General features: G+C 44.7%; 1 protein-coding gene across 1 annotated transcript; it reads right to left on the bottom strand.

The window, feature by feature from the left end:
• Positions 1–13749: 13749 nt before the first annotated feature.
• LOC311240670 (leucine-rich repeat-containing protein 3-like) lies at positions 13750–17581 on the bottom strand (the record flags this gene model as incomplete). Its single annotated transcript, XM_084329243.1, has 5 exons — positions 13750–13949; positions 14304–14382; positions 15135–15299; positions 16410–16535; positions 17411–17581. 5 exons carry the CDS (start codon positions 17579–17581, stop codon positions 13750–13752), a joined length of 741 nt encoding a protein of 246 aa, XP_084185369.1.
• Between the last annotated feature and the right edge of the window lie 2680 nt (positions 17582–20261).

Here is a 20261-nt window from a genome sequence, read left to right as displayed (position 1 = left end):
TTTAACTAATTATTTTCGCTAGCAAGATCTCATTTGATTATTCAATCCAGCAGGCAAGTTTAAAGAAATATAATCTGATTGATTGAGGTAATGAGGGACTTAAAATTAGCCTATAGATAACGCATTTAACTTGTCGGCGAGGCGATTGAGCCGTACTGCAATATGTTACTAAAGTTTTAAATCAATTAATCAATCAATGCCGCTAGAGAATCAGGATCTCTGCTCTCGACACTTGCTGCATTCTCGGCTGAGGCGGGCACGCGCACTTATCCTGGGTCTCAAGTCTGGCTTGAGTTAACGAGACTGAATCCACCTTCGAGGAACAGGAAAATCCCGGCTTCAAACATCGGGTTAACTGAATCTGGATAATGACATCTTGATCGACTTAGTTGAACCAGGTACGGGGAACGGGGCCTGGCCCATTGCAAGTTGATGTACTCTGTCTTCTACTCTAAGCCATCCTAGGTTGTCAAAGTGGGCAGTGTTGAGGTGGGTTCTAGGAGTAAGGTCAAGTAGTAGTCTGACCAGTTTGTTTTGTGATGTTTGTAATCTTGTTTTTAGCGCCTTTGAGGTACTTTAGTACCATGAGGTGCAAGCATAGTCGTAGTACCCTTGAATGAGTGCTCCTGCCAGAGTCTTCAGGGTATTCTTGTTTACCAGAGAGGAGATCCGGTACAAGAATCTAGTTCGTTGGTTGACTTTTCTTTTATTACATTTGATGCCATTTTGTCACAGGAAAGATTTGCCTCTAGGATGGAACCTAGGTATGTAATTTCGTCTTTCCTTGTGACAATATTGTCACCCACTGTAACTGAGAAGCCGTCGGTCTTTCTGAGTTTGTTATTTGATCCGAAGAGAATGGACTCTGTTTTACCCAGGTGTAATGATAGTTTGTTATCAGCGAGCCAGGTGCAGATTCTGCCGAGTTTTGAGCTGAGGGTTTTTTCAACCTGTAACTTGTTCTTGTCAGAGACCAGCAGGGCTGAGTCGTCCGCGAACAGGAACAAGTTGCAGTCACAAACTGACAACATGTCATATGCATAAATTAGGAACAGTAGCTGTCCTAGTATGCTTCCTTGTGGAACACCACAGCTCACTGTGAGGGGGGGGGGGGGGGTAGGGTACCGTTTACCTCCACCATCTGTTCTCTCCCCTCAAGGTAGGATTGCATCCAGCTCACTGATAGACTATCAAAACCAATTGCTTTTAGCTTGTCAATCAGAATGGAGTGATTGACAGTGTCGAAGGCCTTTTGTAGGTCCAGCATGACCATGCCGCAGTATTTGCCCGCGTCCACCTCTTGTTTGATGTGGTCGCTCAGTTTTTTGAGTACCTCATCTGTTGTTACCATTTCCAGTTTGAAGTCGTCTTTGCGGACCCCTAGGTTTTTGTAGTATGCTACTATGTGTTCTACCCCATAATGCCCTGAGTGGGAGGATAGTTTGTTTACCAGTGTTGTGGCTATGTTTGTGAAGAAAATGTTTAAGTAATTGGCTACATCCAGCTTGTCTGTGATGAGCGTGTTGTCCGTCTTTATGTTTATGTTTGAGAATCTGGTTTTAAGTTTTTTACTGCAGCCTAGTTGATTATTGAGTAATTTCCAAAGTTCACATGGTTTGTTTTGGTTTTCCTCAGTTTTGTCATTGATGAAATTCTTTTTTGCAGTTTTGATCATGGAGTTTACGTCGTTTCTTAGTCTGTTTCTTTCCAGTTTGAGTTCAGTCACGTGGGCTTGGAGTTCACTACTCGTGCTTTTGGTAAGCTTTGACTGACTTTTACGAAAAAAATTTTGTCTCAATATTTCGGAGTGCATCCACGGCTCAGCGCGATTTTTTACCCTGGTGGTTCTTTGAGGTCTCTAGATGTGACTGTTTTGTGACAGCCGGCCTTTTGTTTTAGGTTTTTGCGGGTACAGAATATCATATAATGATCACTTAACCCGCATGCTATAACCCCTTTATTGGAGATCTTGGACTTGTCAGAGGTCAGGATGAGGTCAATGGTAGTCTGAGTTGATTCACATATACGTGTGGGTTGGGTGATCAGCTGGCTGAGGCCGTGCAGATCACAAAACCTATTCAAGGATTTGAAGACGGGTGCATCTTTTTGTTGCATATCCGTGTTCCAATCCCCAATAAGAATCTTTTCTGCATCCTCAGCTCCAGCTAAGCACACATCCAGAGTATCATAAAAGCCATTTTGATCTGGCGGTCTGTAGATTGTTGCCCCCCTATGTCCAGAAACACACTTGCCCCCTATGTCCAGACACACACTTGCCCCTATGTCCAGACACACATTTGCCCCTATGTCAGATACACACTTGGCCAGAGCCTTTGATGAAGTTTGGTGACTTGCTGGAATTCTGCATAGAAGGCTCCAAACACACTCTGCATAGAAGGCTCCAAAGTCAAGGCGAGAACCCTGGTGACTTGTTTACCAGACTTAACAACACTCTTCAAAGTGTTTGAGTCTGCAAGTCAAGGCATTGGGATTCAGCCAAAAAGTCAACAACAACAAACACCAATATCAGCCAATAACAACAACCACCACAACAACAACAACAACAACACTACATCTCTACCTCATTTTTGCATTTTGTACTTTAGTTTTGTATATTGTATAGTGTTTGGTCTATATTCTTTTTACCTTTTTCTTACTGTATGAAGCACAATCTTAGGAGGCTCATACCTTTCCAAGGCTTCTAGCTTCAAACCGTGCTCCAGGGATCCAATTTTCCTTCAAGGACAGTTTATTCAGTTATGAATGTATACCTTAGAACGTCTTCACTTCTGAGTTTCAAATGTCTACATACTGCATCTTTAATTAAAGACTCAATAGAGAAACCGAGGCAATCCCCCTAAATTGCAATGCACTTAAAAACGCAATACATTAGTATCCATTGGTCAGATTATATCTTTAATAGCCAACCATTTCACCACAGTCTGCATTTGTTTTTTTTATAATTTTAAATCATTTATTTGATTTACTTTTCCATTTCTGTATTGTCTTTGCATTTATTATGTGCTGTGTTTCTCCACATCATTGTGAATGAGAGCAATTGCTCTCAATGATCTTTCAATCGAATGAATTAATACAAATCTATTTGTTTGGGTTTGATATCGTGTGAAACTGAGAATGACCATTAATTCACAATCAACCAAACATACACTAAAGCACCAACCTTTTTAAGCCCAAGATCACTTTTTTTTGGTGAAGGCAAGATCTACCTATTGAAGCGTTGAGAGAAAAAGACAGCCAAGATTGTACTTTAAACTAAATGACTTTTATTTGCCTGTATTCTAATTACATGCAATGCTTTGGTCCAACATTAAAACGTCAAAGTAGAACTATTATGTACTTTCTCAGTCAGTGCTAAGTGCAGTCATCTTATGCAGCATCACTTTTCACATCAAAACAAAAGTAGAACTGTAATGTGGACTTTCTCATATTATTAACATTGACAAACATATTTACAATTAGCATTTTATAAAGTAGAACTGTAATGTGTACTTTCTCAGTCAGTGCTAAGTGCAGTCAGTGCTAAGTGCAGCATCATTTTCACATTAAAACAAAAGTAGAACTGTATGTGTACTTTCTCAGTCAGTGCTAAGTGCAGCATCACTTTTCACATCAAAACAAAAGTAGAACTGTAATGTGGACTCTCAGGGTAAGATATATATATATAAAAAAAAAAAAAAATTCAGGGAAAGATCTACAGGGACAGTCTCAAAGATCGACCAGTCGATCAAGATCGACGGGTTGGTGACCACTGCACTAAAGAATAAAAAAGTTACTTTGAATTGGGTGTTTGAATTCCAGTGTTGTGTACATTTCATGGACAGTGGCTCTAGAATACATCCTCTTTAAATAATTATAAATATAAATCTAATTCTAGAAATATTAAATATGTTCCCCCTGGAGAGCTAAGAGGAACACTTTCTCAGTTCTTTCCTTTTTAAAACTTGATCAATCTACAATATTCATGAATGAGTAAATTCCTTCTTCTTCTTTTTCTCCTCCTCCTCTGCGGTTGGTTGATAGAAAGCTTTTATTCAAATGTAATCGTCAATGCAGCCCATATACAATGATACAGTTTTTCTCAGTCGCTTTGGTGCATTTCTCACATCACCCTTAACATTTGCACAACAGTTAGTGCATTTCTCAAAACAATTAGTACAAACTGCAAAACCTCGTTGATAACCTGCAAAAGCATGTCACTTGCTCAAAATGGATAGTTCCTTCCTCAAAAGCAAGTATTCATGTCAATGAAAGTGTCAGTGTCATCAAAAGTCCTGACACCATTCTTTATGAACAAGATAGTCAAATGGCTTTGTCATGTTTTCATTATGACAGATCACTCTGTAAGTGTTTTCCAATGCAAAGAAAGTCAGATCTTGGTGACACCTGACAATGCTCAAGACAGCACTATACACTATTTGCACAGCCATTTGAAATCTACAGTTATGTAAGTTACACATTACTGTACACATTGTAATATTCCCTCGTTGTTGGTCTGGGACATCAATGGTTGCTCTCTGTCCAATGTGATTTCTTCCACGCCTTCTACCTTTTGCCAGATTGAAACCAGGTTCCCTGGTACACGCTTTATCCCAGAAGAGAGAGAGAGAAAAACTATAAAAACTTTTCCTGTGTAACATAATGCATTTTGGACAACATATTGTACACACGAAACAAGGCCAGATTAAGAATTCAGAGGCCCCTGGGCCAGATTCTTGTGGAGGCCCCCCCCCCCCCCCCACACACACAGTGGCGTTTTTATATGTCACAAAAAAGAAAAGAAAAAGAAGCTGGATCCGTAACATTGTCCAACCAATCCTCCTGGTTTTTATGTTCAAGCAGCGCCGGCGGCGGGCTGTCATCATCGCGGTCTGCCTCAGTGTCAGAGTCATTCGTGTTGGTGTTGGGGCTGGGCTGTGGAGATACGGCGGGCGTATACGAACAGGTGGCAGCCACTGGTGGTGGTGGGCCAGCTGAACTAGAGGCTGCCGCTGCCTCTTCTCTGTCGCTAGCATCAATAATAATAACGTTAGCATTCTCATCCTCTCTGCCCGCGGCGCCTGGCTCAGCCTCTTTAACGTTGCTGCTACTACTAGTGCTAGCCAGGGGGCTATCCTCCTCCTTACCTGACGGGGTGAAAAAAGTAGAGATAGTCGGTATGCTTTGCCGAAGTAACGCGCTCTTTCTGTCCCTTTCCTGTTTAGATTTTAACTTAGCAGCTCCGCTTTCCCACAGTTTTTCCATATTTCTTTTATTTTTTTTACTAGTGTGTAGTGGAGGCCCCTAGTATATTTTAGTTGATGAAATATTTTAGTTGACTAAATATTTTAGTTGATGAAATATTTTTTCATTTCAGTGTCACAGTATGACATCGATCTCCAAAATAACAAAAAAAAAATGTGGGGCCTCTAGTGATGAGGGGCCTCCAAAAATAAATAAAAATAAAAGTAAAAAAAATATATTCAAATATTTGGGGCCTCTAGTGACGAGGGGCATCAAAAAAAATAGTGAGGCCCCTCGTCACTAGAGGCCCACGGGCCGCGGCCCAAACGGCCCGGTCGTTAATCCGGCCCTGATTGTACAGTATGAATTGTCATGTAAATGTCTGCATGGCACTACACAAAGTAACCAGTTTACATCACTGAACATTAGAGTATGCATAGAACACATAAATGTTTTACCTATACATACTGGCGACGGATCTCCTTCACTCTGTCGCTCCGGTCAAATGGCACATATACTACAATTGTTTCATGCACATTTCTGTAACGTTCGGGAGCCTATCCTCCTTAGGATAGTATCCTACTGTCTACCTGGGTCACTTCCTGTTGTTATGGGTTCACCTTGTATGTCACCACTGATTTGCTGTCATCACTAATTGTCTGTCACACCTGGGTGCTGTCATTGGTTGTCAGACTGCTGTCACTCATTGACAGCGTGGAATGTGTGGTATGTGCCTATTTAACGTTTGCTCTATCTTTGTCATTTGCTAGAGCTTCACCTAAACTACGGACAAGATTACAGATGGAACAAGCACTGACCTAAAGTCTTTATCCCTGTACTTGTATACTCTTATCCTGGTAATAAACAGTACACCTGTTTTGGAAGAGTAAACCTATCTCTGTCTCGTTCTTCTTCGACAACTTGGAAGTCACTTACCCCGTTCGTAACAGAAGCTCTAGCCAATCATGACTTCCAACGAGGAGATACGGGACGAAATGGTGAGCCTACGGGACCAGCTCAGAATCATGATGGAGCGGCAGATGGCAGTCGGGGTCGAGCTGGGTCTGTGAGATGTTTCCCTGTCTTCTCAGGAGACGGCGGAGACAGCGTTGGCGGCGGTGAACCAGGCCCGCTCTGCAGCCGCTGGGACGACACCAGCGATGAGATCAGCAGCCGGAGCGTCATCGATCGGCGGGGACGGCGAGCGGGGGTATCCGGTAGATCGGGAGGAGTACCGAGAGCCACGCCTGCCGGCACCGGATCACTATGGAGGGGCTTCGACCGGCTGTCGTGAGTTCATCGCCCAGTGCTCTCTCATTTTTCAATTGCAACCGCATACTTTCCCCAGTGAGGTGTCTCGGGTAGCGTACATTATAACTCTCCTCACGGGTCGTGCTCTCTCTTGGGCCACAGCGGAGTGGGAGAGTGGGTCTGTGGTCTGCCGCGACGCGGATGCCTTCACCCTGGAGTTACGTTGTGTATTTGATACCTCCAGGGTGATTTCCATTTACGAGGCCGGCGGTCGACTTATGTCCTGCCGGCAGGGCATTCGCGCCATAGCAGACTACGCCATTGATTTCCGCATTGTGGCTCGAGAGGCGGACTGGCCTGAGATTCCCTGCTGTGTCCACTTCTTGCATGGTCTCTCCACTCGCATGCAGGACGAGATGGATACACGGGAGCTACCAGAGCGCCTGGATCTGCTGATCAACCTGGCCATACGATTGGATAATCGTCACCGGGAGAGGGAGCGCGAGAAGGAGGCTTCGTCACAGGTACTCTTCCGCCCCTCTCCTAGTGTCGAACGGCCATCATACCAACCCATGAGAGAGCACCGGGGCGATGACGAGCCCATGCAGCTGGGAACACTGAACCTCTCTGAAGCGGAGAAGCAGAGGCGGGTCAACGAGAGGCGCTGTTTTCGTTGTGGCCGCACGGGGCATCGCTTCGCTGCCTGTCGTGGCTCGGGAAACGGAGGAGCCCGCTAGGCCTGGGGAAGGTGCTAGCAGGTGGGCATGTCTCTCCGGTCATAGACGTTCACGACTCACATACTTTTTTTGATGTCACTGTTGGGTGGGGGGATTCTTCTAAAACGGCCAAGGCTTTAGTGGATTCGGGGGCTGCGGGCAACTTGATCCATGTGGGGGTGGCTCTAGAATGGGGGGTTCCCTTAGAGACACTAGAGGTGCCCATCCCTGTCCGTTCGCTAGACTGCTGACCGCTCGGCTGTGGACTTATTACCCAGCGCACCGGGAAACTGTGGGTTCGGGTGGCGGGTAGCGATGGGGAATATTTGAACTTTTTTGTTGTCATGTCTCCCCATTCTGACATTGTTTTAGGTCACCCTTGGCTTGTGATGCATAATCCTCTTATTAATTGAGCTACGGGTGAACTCTCCATGGGAAGCGGTGTCAGCGCTGACGCTGGCGGGAGTTCATCCCCCCCCCCCCCCTTTTGTCTCTCTCCAGGTTGATGGTGGACGTTGCAGATTCTTTATTATCCCCCAACCCCGATTTGGCAGGTGTTCCTGCGGTCTATTGTGACATGGCGGACGTTTTTTGTAAAACGCGTGCTAAAGCACTACCGCCTCATAGACCTTACGACTGTCCCATTGATCTTCTACCCGGCGCTTCTCCACCCCGGGGGCGGATGTTCTCTCTCTCTCGCCCTGAGACAGTGTCCATGAACACTTACATTAGAGAGGCACTGTCCGCGGGGCATATCCGATGGTCCACATCCCCTGCAGGCGCTGGCTTCTTTTTTGTGGCTAAAAAAGATTGTGATCAGCGGCCGTGCATAGATTATAGGGGGTTGAACGACGTTTCCATCAAGAACCGTTATACTTTACCCCTCATGGATACCGCCTTTGAGTGCTTACAGGGGGCACAGGTCTTTTCTAAACTTGACTTACGTAATCCATACAACTTGGTCAGGATTAGAGAAGGAGACAAGTGGAAAACTGCATTTAATACTCCTAATGGGCATTATGAGTATTTAGTCATGCCTTTTGGTTTAGCTAATGCTCCGGCAGTTTTCCAAGCCCTGGTCAACGACGTGCTGCGGGATCTGATTGGGGTGTCAGTGTTTGTGTATTTGGATGACATCCTTATTTTTTCTCGCGATATGGTTCAACACCAACTGCACATTCGTGAGGTGCTTCAACGTCTCCTTAAGCATAAACTGTTTGTTAAGGCAGAGAAGTGTGTGTTTCACACTGACACCGTTTCCTTTCTGGGCTTTGTGTTGACGAAGGGCGATCTTCGCATGGATCCAGCCAAGGTGAGTGCAGTCTTGGATTGGCCACGGCCTTCGTCGTTCAATGAGTTACAACGGTTTTTGGGCTTTGCAAATTTTTACAGGCGCTTTATTCACAATTTTAGCGCCTTAATCAATCCATTAACAGCTCTCACTAAGTCCTCTCTCCCTGGCTTTGAATGGTCGCCTAGGGCAGAGTCGGCCTTCTGCGACCTCAAACGTCGATTTACCTCCGCCCCTGTACTAATTTGTCACGACACAGAGGCTCCGTTCATTGTGGAGGTGGATGCCTCTGACACCGCGGTGGGAGGGGTAATCTCGCAGAGATGTTTAAAGGACGGTAAGGTGCATCCTTGTGCCTTCTTTTCGCGCCGGCTGTCTCCGGCCGAGCGTAACTACGACGTGGGTAATCGGGAGTTGTTGGCGATCAAATTGGCATTAGAGGAATGGAGACATTGGTTAGAGGGGGCGGCACATCCTTTCATTGTTTGGACTGACCATAAGAACTTGGCTTACATCCAAGGGGCTAAACGCCTTAACGCTCGCCAGGCCAGGTGGGCGTTATTCTTCACTCGATTTCGATTTTCCATCTCCTATCGACCCGGTTCCAAGAATGTCAAGCCTGATGCCCTGTCACGTCAGTTTGATCTTCCGGGTCGAGAGGAGAAGCCCCACCCTATTATTCCACAGGCCTTGATTTTGGCACCCGTGTCATGGGGCATAGATAGGGTGGTAAGGTCGGCTCAGGCACGGGAGCCCGATCCCGGTGGGGGTCCTCCGGGTCGGATGTATGTGCCCAAGGCGGCACGCTCACGCCTGCTGCAGTGGGCACATACATCCTCTCTCACCGGCCACCCTGGGGCCACCAGAACCCTGGAGTTTATCCGTAGGAGGTTTTGGTGGCCGACAGAGGGGGTTACACGCTCCTTTGTGGCGGCCTGTCTGGTGTGCGCGCGCAGTAAGACCTCTCGCCGTGCACCGGCGGGTCTCCTCCGACCGCTTCCTATTCCCAAGCGTCCCTGGTCGCACATATCCCTGGATTTTATTTCCGGCCTTCCCCTATCGGATGGGTTCACTGCCATCCTGGTGGTGGTGGACTGGTTCTCCAAGGCGGCCCACTTCATTCCCCTCCCCAAGCTCCCCTCGGCTCGGGAGACGGCTGACCTAGTGGTGCAGCACGTCTTTCGGGTCCATGGGCTTCCAGTGGATATTGTGTCCGACCGGGGTCCTCAGTTCGCCTCCAGGTTCTGGAAGGCGTTCGCCGCCGGTCTAGGCGCCTCCGTCAGCCTGTCATCTGGGTTCCATCCGCAGACGAACGGGCAGACGGAGCGTGTCAACCAGGATCTGGAGGGCGTTCTGAGGTGCTACGTTGCTGGGTGTCCGGCGACGTGGAGTAGGAGGTTGGCCTGGGCTGAGTATGCGCATAATACCCTCCTCTCCTCCTCTACTGGTATGTCTCCCTTTCAGTGTCAATATGGTTTTCAACCTCCTCTGTTTCCCGAACAGGAGCAGGAGGTGGAGGTGCCGTCGGCCCAGGCACATGTGGCTCGTTGTCGCAGGACGTGGAACAGGGTGCGGACGGCGCTGCAGAAGGCCTCGGTTAAGGCTCAGCGGCAAGCTAACCGCAAGCGTCGTCCGGCTCCGGTTTTCCGTCCGGGACATCGGGTTTGGCTTTCCACTCGTGATCTCCCTCTCCGGGTGGAGTCCAGGAAGCTGGCTCCTCGCTTTATAGGTCCCTTTAAAGTGGTGCGTCGGGTGAATCCTATGGCTTACAGGCTACGCCTTCCGGCCTCTATGAGGGTCCATCCGACGTTTCATGTGTCCCTGTTGAAGCCATTCCTCTCATCGCCCTTGTCCCCGCCACTCCTTGCGGTTCCTCCGCCCCGCATTATTGACTGTCAGCCTGTCTATACCGTGCGGAGAATCCTGAGTTGTAGGCGGAGGGGTAGGGGGTTTCAGTTCTTGGTGGATTGGGAGGGGTACGGGGTAGAAGAGCATTCTTGGGTGCCTCAACGGGACATATTAGACCCCAGCCTGATCGATGATTTCCGGCGGCTGCATCCCGAGGCCCCTAGGTGAACGTCAGGTGCCGTTCGTCTGGGGGGGATACTGTAACGTTCGGGAGCCTATCCTCCTTAGGATAGTATCCTACTGTCTACCTGGGTCACTTCCTGTTGTTATGGGTTCACCTTGTATGTCACCACTGATTTGCTGTCATCACTAATTGTCTGTCACACCTGGGTGCTGTCATTGGTTGTCAGACTGCTGTCACTCATTGACAGCGTGGAATGTGTGGTATGCGCCTATTTAACGTTTGCTCTATCTTTGTCATTTGCTAGAGCTTCACCTAAACTACGGACAAGATTACAGATGGAACAAGCACTGACCTAAAGTCTTTATCCCTGTACTTGTATACTCTTATCCTGGTAATAAACAGTACACCTGTTTTGGAAGAGTAAACCTATCTCTGTCTCGTTCTTCTTTGACAACTTGGAAGTCACTTACCCCGTTCGTAACGCATTTCAATGCACTCTGCATTTCAATGCACTCTGTCAATTGTAGCGATTGAAACGGATTCAATATTCCCAAAGATATTGTCATCCTCTATAACTGCGCTTTGTATCTCTCTCAACCTTATGGCATTGTTTGCAATCACCATTGCACAAATGGCTTCCTCTTGTTGCGGAGTAAAAAGGGCCCCCTTCCACCTCTGTGAGGTTGTCTTGCAATCCTATGTGGTGCAGAGTAAAATTACAGTAATGTACAGTAAACATGAGATATACTGCTTCACAGTGACCCATATTACTGTAGTGTACAATAACAGTGCTTCCCACTTCCCAAATGCTGCAGTACAGTACCATACTGTAAAAATCTTTACTGTAACACTACTTTACACTACAATACAGTAAATCTGTGCTGCAGTAAAGCTGTAAGTCTAAATGTAAAATGTAAACACGTTCTTGTCCCACTGTAAGCTTTATGTATGACACAATGGCAGTAGTGCAGTGCAGATTGTTTAGTGCTGAATTACTGTCCAATGTACACACCTGCTCTCCAGACTAAATGTTTGAATAATTTTTATTTACAGTGGTTCTCTCAACATTTGGCTGCACCCTTCGACCAGCCTCAGCCATTGTGGAGGCCGTGATTGACAACATGGTCCACAATTGACATATTTTGACAACTAGTTCAAAATTTTTGTATGTAATGACTCAAGCAATGAAATGAGGACTATTAGTTTTATAGAGAATGACTATTCAGCATTCATAAGTATAGTTCATTTTGACTGACATGACATAAGCAAATGATAATGTTATAAAAAAGAATTGTATGAAAGCAATTGATGCATGTCCAAAAGCATTTGCAATTTGTTCGGAGGAATGAGAAACTGCTACTATGATGTGCACAAATTACTAAATGTTGTGGAGGTTGAACTAACAGTTATGAGAACTTTAATTCTGATCTGAGAAATGCACCAAAGCAATTGAGAAAAACTGTAATTATCTTCATTAAAATGATAACACAAAGAGGCGGTTAGAGAGAGAGAGTGAGAGAGAGACAGAGACAGAGAGAGATAAAGAGAGACAGAGAGCGATAAAGAGAGACAGAGAGAGAGATAATGAGAGACAGAGAGATAGACAAAAAGAGAAAGAGAGACAGAGAGAGGGAGAGACAGAGAAAGAGAGACAGATAGAGAAACAGACACAGTTAGATAGACAGAAATGTAGACAGAGAGACAGACAGACAGACAGACAGACAGACAGACAGACAGACAGACAGACAGACAGACAGACAGACAGACAGACAGACAGACAGACAGACAGACAGACAGACAGACAGACAGACAGACAGACAGACAGACAGACAGACAGATAAACACATAGACAGAGAGAGAGACAGTTAGACATACAGGTAAGATAAACCCAATGGAAAAACATGCACAACAGATCGCTAACGCTGTCGCGTCCCTGACGAAGACGGACAGGAGCAATTGGATTGGTCCCTGGGCGCAGCCCCACGCCGCAGCCTGTGTCTGCTCCCGGCTGCCCATGGGAGGGGGAGGACGACGGGATGGGTCAAGTGAGGAGAGACAATTCATCGGCGACTCAGTGCATGTGTGTGTATTCCTGTGTGTCGCCCATCTCGCATGTGTGTGTGTTAATCTGCATAACAAATAAAGACATCTTCTTCTAAATGGAAACAACACAATGTGTAGCCACAGCACAGCATGTTGTGAGTTTGAACCAACACGAGTGACCTCACAAGTACAGTACATAGGGAAAGAACTGGAAAGAATGAAAGGAATAGTTGAGCACATTGAAATAGAATAATGTACTGTATGTATGTTCATTATTCTGTATCTGGCTGAAAAGTACCACACTTGGCACCATTGTGCGTTCACGCGCTACACAGTGACATGATGTTGACTCTTCCTTCTTTTATAGTTTCTGACAGGAAATATGCTTGGGCCTAAGCTAGTGACGGTGTTCCACTGAAAAGGTCCATCGTTTCTACACTAGAGCAAGGATAATAATAAGAGGATGGGTCACAGCCCCCAGCGTCCTCGTGAAGGTTGTCTTCAACTCTGGGAGACAACGCTACTTCTCACATAACGCGGTCTCATCAGAAAATGTAAATAAAGTACTAAGGAAGGAAAAATGGTACATAATGTACGTTATGTTATAGCCACATAAGTAATATATTTACATATTGTATGGGCAAAATACCAAAACAAACGCCGCAACCGGGAGTTGAAGCGATGATCATTGCAGTGGCGGGCGAGTGCTCTCACCACTATCTCACTATGATTATAGCTAAGAGTTATTAAGGCTAGTTTTAACTAACTAACTAATTCGCTTAACGGTTATGGTTAAGACATAAAGTTAGGGTTAAGGTTAGGGCTCGATTCCCAGCAGGGGAAAATAACGTATTTTCTTTTTGAATATGTAATGTACTTATATATAATAATAATAATAATAACTTTATTTGTATAGCACTTTTCATACAGAAATTGCAGTTCAAAGTGCTTCACAGCAGTAAAAAATAGAGGCATAAGCGAGCATAAAAAAGATAGAGAGGTATATAATACATACACATACATTTGTTATACAATAGGTAAATTATATATTACTTATGGCTATAACAACGTACATTATGTACCTTATTTCCTGTGGTTGATTTGTACTTAATTGACATATTTTAAGCGAGATCGGGCTGTCTCACTAGGGCTAGATACTAGTCTAGACACTAGGACTAGACGGGCAGTGACTTGAGGTACTCCATGTGTCTGCGAGCGTCCGCCTGGTTGTGTCGTACGTAGTGCACCAGGTAGGAGATGACCACGGAGAACCAGATGAACATGGTGACCAGCATGGCCACGTCGGTGGTCCTCCTCAGGGACAGACACAGGTCCCACTCCGAGGCCAGCAGGATGAACGGCACCCCGACCGCACCTGTTAGGGAGAGAACAGTGGTCAGAGAGAACGCACCAGAGACCGTCTATGTGACGGGGAGACTTGAATGGAGTAAACCGCAGCGTTAAAGATGGCGGCAACAACGAAACTACCTGTGTCGTTATTTTTTTATGTTGAGTAACATTATGTTTTTCTGCATTTTGAGGTGAAATGTGAGTATAAAGATGTTTTATGTAAATTACAGTATTAACCCTTTCACCACCACACTACAGAAGTAACCTCCTGTAGTGTGGTAGTGAAAGGGTTAACCTTCTGTAGTGTGGTAGTGAAAGGGTTATTACCCGCCATAGATAACATTTAGTATTTGGCTGCATGGTGGCATGTTGGACTTACCCAGTTCGGGAAGATCAGAACTATGACACACCACCTCTGCCAAGGAAGAGGGATCCAAGTCCAGCTGGGGCATAGATAACTGGGAGAGAGGAAATATATCATGAATAGACAGACAGACAGACAGACAGACAGACAGACAGACAGACAGACAGACAGACAGACAGACAGACAGACAGACAGACAGACAGACAGACAGACAGACAGACAGACAGACAGACATACAGACAGACAGACAGACAGACAGACAGACAGACATAGATAGATAGATAGATAGATAGATAGATAGATAGATAGATAGATAGATAGATAGATAGATAGATAGATAGATAGATAGATAGATAGATAGATAGATAGATAGATAGATAGATAGATAGATAGATAGATAGATAGATAGATAGATAGATAGATAGATAGATAGATAGATAGATAGATAGATAGATAGATAGATAGATAGATAGATAGATAGATAGATAGATAGATAGATAGATAGATAGATACAGTAGATAGATAGATAGATAGATAGATAGATAGATAGATAGATAGATAGATAGATAGATAGATAGATAGATAGATAGATAGATAGATAGATAGATAGATAGATAGATAGATAGATAGATAGATAGATAGATAGATAGATAGATAGATAGATAGATAGATAGATAGATAGATAGATAGATAGAGATAGATAGATAGATAGATAGAGATAGACGAATAGATGGATGAGAGCAAGGTAGAGGATGGAATAGAGAGGGATATAAAAGACAAAGAGATAAAAAAAAACATACAGTTTTCACTCACTCATTCAATCACTCACTGGAAACACACACAGACCTGTAGCTGACAGTCACAGTGCCAGGGGTTGTGTGTGAGGTTGGCGCGTGCCCGCAGCCCGCCAAGCGCGGCCGGATCCAGTGAAGACAGCTGATTGGATGACAGATCCAGGAAACGCAGAGAGGACGACAAGCCACGGAAACAGCCTGGACCCAACACTGACAGCTGGGAGGAGGCGGGGAAGAAAGAAAGGGATGATGTCACAATAAAAGTTTAAATTCCAGATTGACAGTTGAGAAGAAGAAGGGATAGATTATATCATAATAAAAGTTCTAATTCTAAACTGAGACTAAGGAAAAGATAGATTATACTATAATAAAAGTTCTAATTCTAAACTGAGACTAAGGAAAAGATAGATTATATTGTAATAAAAGTTATAATTCTAAACTGAGACTAAGGAATATAGATTATATTATAATAGAAGTTATAATTCTAAACTGAGACTAAGGAAAATATAGATATTATAATAAAAGTTATAATTCTAAACTGAGACTAAGGAAGGAAGGGATAGATTATATATTATGATAAAAGTTGTTAAATGTTAAAATTCTAAATGTACAACTGAGAGGAAGGAAAGAAGGAAGGAAGGAAGGAAGGAAGGAAGGAAGGAAGGAAGGAAGGAAGGAAGGAAGGAAGGAAGGAAGGAAGGAAGGAAGGAAGGAAGGACGGAAGGAAGGAAGGAAGGAAGGAAGGAAGGAAGGAAGGAAGGAAGGAAGGAAGGAAGGAAGGAAGGAAGGAAGGAAGGAAGGAAGGAAGGAAGGAAGGAAGGAAGGAAGGAAGGAAGGAATGGACATTGGCCGATTGCTAAACAATGTGCTTTGGGTAGTTGGAAGACTCATTAAAATGCACTATATAAATGCAGTCCATTTACAATTTACTTTAGACCCATGTTGTTTCAACGGTTTAATGAGATACAATGAGGATGTTTATTGACAAGGATCCCCATTAGCTAACGCAAAGACGCCAGCTAGTTTTCCTGGGGTCCGAAAAACAACTTTACAACATGACAAAATTAAAACATGCGTCACACAGACCAAAGAAACACACAATCAAACGATAACAGAACACATCAAGGTAACAAAAATTTCACATGGCTCTACATTATCACTTTCATATTCCTTGGCTCTCTTGTAAGTGAGATCTCAACTTATTTTTAAAGCTAGCTATACCTTGTATTTCGCTTATGCCACTTGGAAGACAGTGTGGGTTTAAATGAATAGACATATAAAATAATTTGGCCTGGATACAGTTTGGTCCTGCTGGTGTGTGTTGTACCTTGTTACGTGAGAGGTCGAGCTCAGACAGCAGGCTCAGACCAGAGAAGGAGTCACTGGGCAGAGATCTCAGCCGGTTATTGTCCAAGTACAGACGAACTGTCTGGCTGGGGAGGCCAGGAGGAACCTGAGAAGCATTGAAAACGTTCACAAACACATAGCTGCAGGCAAGGGGCGTAGGTTTGCTTTCAACATTGGGGGGGGGGGGGGGGGGGGGGGGCGAGACTTTAAGCAGCACTTTTATGAGAGGCACGTCTGCAAGGTTGAGATGGTACGGTCCTGTGGGGGTGTCTGGAATTGTTGGTTAATATATATATAAAGGTAAGAAGGATATATAAATGTTTATTGTTTTTTACCTCTTTTGAGGAGGGGGTTGTCTTTCATATTAGCTATATTTTTTGAGGGGGACAAATGTACCTCTTCTCAATATTGATGGGGACATGCAAGACCCTGTCAGGGGGCTCATACAGAATCAAGCATTTCACTGTAATGTACATGTACCTTATATGCAGGGGTGTAAAGTACTTGAGTAATTGGACTTCGTTACAATACTTAAGTACTGTTTTTGGGGATTTTTACTTTACTCAAGTATTATTAGGTTTGTATACTTTGTACTTTTACTCCATTACATTTCAGAGAAAAAAAAACATACTTTTTACTCCTTACATTTAAAATGCAGACCTACAAAGTACAAATCTCGCAGGTCCAACTATTTTAATTAGTATTATTTGTTTCTCTGGCCGAACTAATGTTAACGTTATTAATCCTGCGGCCGCGACACTTTTTAGTACTTAAGTACATTTAAAAGTAGAAACTTTTTTTACTTTTACTCAAGTGTGTTTTTAGCCAGATACTCTGACTTTTACTTGAGTAAGATCTTGAGACGGTACCCATACTTTCACTTAAGTATAATTTCTGGGTACTTTTTACACCCCTGCTTATATGTGACAAATAAAACACTTGAACACTTGAAGAACTTCTCTGCACACTCACTGCACCAACCTGCGTCAGTCCCATGCCACTGCAGCGAACCGTCAATCCGTCCTGCCACTCGGAACGGTAGCAGCTGCTGCTGTTGAACTTGGTCACGGAGCCGCCATCACCGTGACGCCAGAGCGCCACCGTAGATGATGATAATGATGATGATGATGATGATGATGATGATGATGTCATCATCACCGGGCCGGCCCGTAGAAAGAGATGAAGAAGAAAAATCCACCAGAGGTCCACCACAGAGGAAGAGAGAATCCAACGGCCTGTGTTGTGGTGCATTGTGGGACGTGGTCGTTTCCTGTTCCCCGTATACCGAGCATTCCGGTCGTCGGCAAAGACGGGAAAACGAAATGCTTCTCTAGCTTTTGTGGAGAGATTTAGGACGTAATATGTAATATGTATCTTGAGTTTTCACTTGATGAACACCTTCCGGATGCAACTGTTCCTTCCGACGACTATTTGGTATCTCGCTGTGGATGTTTTCATCTGAGGCCTCCGTTCAAACCTCCTCCTCCCACCTATCCTCCCCCCCTCTCCCCTCACACCCTATTCTTTGTTTCACCGGTTCACCCCTCCCCACAACCCCCACCCCCCTTTCCCAGAAAGCTTAAGAGGCAAGCTCACAGAATTGGCGGGATCTTGGTTTTTCTCCTGGTCGCAGAATCAAGTCCTTTGCCAAACTCCTGCACCTGAATTTGTATTTGATTGGCAACGCTTTTACAATACATTTGTATCAACCACGAAGATTTGACCACGCGCATAATCAACCTCTCCGGTTCCACCACACGCGCCTAGTAAGCATTTGGTTTCTTTCAACGAAGGACACACAATGGAGTGAGAGGAGAAAGACGATCTTTGCCCGCTGTAGTTCTCTAGTCTCCGGGTCTGTTCACGCCACTCAAGTTCAAACGGACAGCGTGGTCCACAGAGATGGACGTTGCATGCTTAGAAGTGTCCCGTTCCTCACAACGTGACGCCATTTAAACCAGATCTTCAGGAAACGTAATGTTCTCATGTTCATAATATAACACTCCCTGGAGGCTGTGATTTATTCTGTTATGAGGTTACTGAACCCCATCACTTTCCCCCACTAGGTGGCAGTGTTGGCAGCAAGCAGGCACTAGTGGCGTACAGTATCAGTGTTCCAACCACCACTGAATGAGGAGGAAGTAGTGTTGTGTTCTGTGTAGAAAGTGAGCTCTGGCTGTGCTGTGTAGATAGGAACTACGGCCTCTGGCTTTAATCTTGGCGTGGTATACCTAGAGACGACCGGGGAGACTGAAACGTGCACGATAGCTTTGATCCATGGTCTCAGTCGAAGCTCAGCGAGAGACTCAGCGTTTGCCAAAGTTGCAGAACGGGGTCTGTCATTTTCAAAGTGTCATATCTTGCCTCGGGTGCCCTCGGAGAGAGATGGATAATAATAACCCAATCTGCTGTTGTGGAAGGTATGTGGGAAAACACACAGAGTTTCCTCTTGGATGTTTTCTGTCACACCTCTCAAGTCTGTTCCCACATGGAAATGATTTATACCGATTGTTGAATGACCAAAATTTGTATATGGTCTAAATCCACTATATGATTCTTAGAGAGTACAAGGAACTTAGAAGATAATGCCTGGGCATTTAATATAATAGTATACAAAATACATAAGGTAAGTAAGTTAAGGTATCTGAAGGCAGAAACGGAATACAATTAATTAAATTATATTAATGAACATATAATAGTATAAAATACATAGATGAGTAAGGTAATGATATCTGAAGACAGAAATTATGTTTCTTATAAAAAACCTTCTGATACGGGTCTTACACAGTTTCCAAGTAGGTGTCGAGCAACTGTGGCTCCTAAATAATAAATGTCCCTGAACTGAGAGCAAAGCAGCTCAGTGGAATTCTAGCATGGTTTTACTGCACGACAGCTGTGTGCCAGTAGTATAACAAGGTTGCAACCATGTAGTCAAAGTGAAAGTGAAACACCCCTCCCCTGCTGCAAGGATCACAATGTGATGATGTACGTAAGACTGACTATTCTCCTCATTGGTTTTACTCTCTCCTCTGTTATTCCCCCACCTACAGTATAGGCAGTTATGGAACTAAACGTTCTAAATAGAATCTTCTCAGATTGGGGTCCCTGGAAGACAATCTCATCGAACGGAGGTCCGTGGAGAGTCTTCTACATGAAAAGGTTTAGGCAGCTCTAATAGTCTAGCAAGCTGTGCGCTTTCAGCACGAGGGCGACAGTACTTTGGTAGGTTTTTAAGGAGGAAATGACAAAACTAAGGTCTGAATTGGCTTCGGCCACTGGAGTGTCCACAAACTTGCTAGCTGAACCGCAATGTGCACAAACTTGCTTAGATGAAGTAGTCGTATTCCCCACACACCGGCTTCCAATGTGTGGTCATCTATGGTGTGAAGCCACACAGAGTATATATGCAGCAATGCATTCGACCGTGGTTTTATTTTGAGTCAGCCTTCTTTGTTTTTTCCGTATCCTCCTGCTTTTGCCCTTTCAGAAATCTCAGAAAGGTCCAGAATGGCAGTTGAAGCTGAAGGAGCCAGCATGGTGGGCAGAGACCAGACTCCACAGGGGTCGAGGGTTAAATGTCAGGTTTCACAGGTGTCGGAGGAGATCATCAGCCTGTGGGGAGAAAAAGAGAAAAAAATAAATGTCACATTAACAATAAGTTACACGTGTCATCAACCTTCAGCACCTGGGGAGGCATGTGTGTACTTCCCCTGTCATCCAGCCCTGGTCACAACCTTGCATGGCATCGCTCTCTGTCTCTCTCCCGAGAGAGACAGAGAGAGAGAGAGAGAGAGAGAGAGAGAGAGAGAGAGAGAGAGAGAGAGAGAGAGAG

The sequence above is a fragment of the Notolepis coatsorum genome, assembly GCF_963971535.1.
Source record: "Notolepis coatsorum genome assembly, chromosome: 14".
NCBI classification, from domain to species: domain Eukaryota; kingdom Metazoa; phylum Chordata; class Actinopteri; order Aulopiformes; family Paralepididae; genus Notolepis; species Notolepis coatsorum.
The sequence above is the reverse complement of the archived record's forward strand: the minus strand, read 5'-3'. Positions and strand labels throughout refer to the sequence as shown.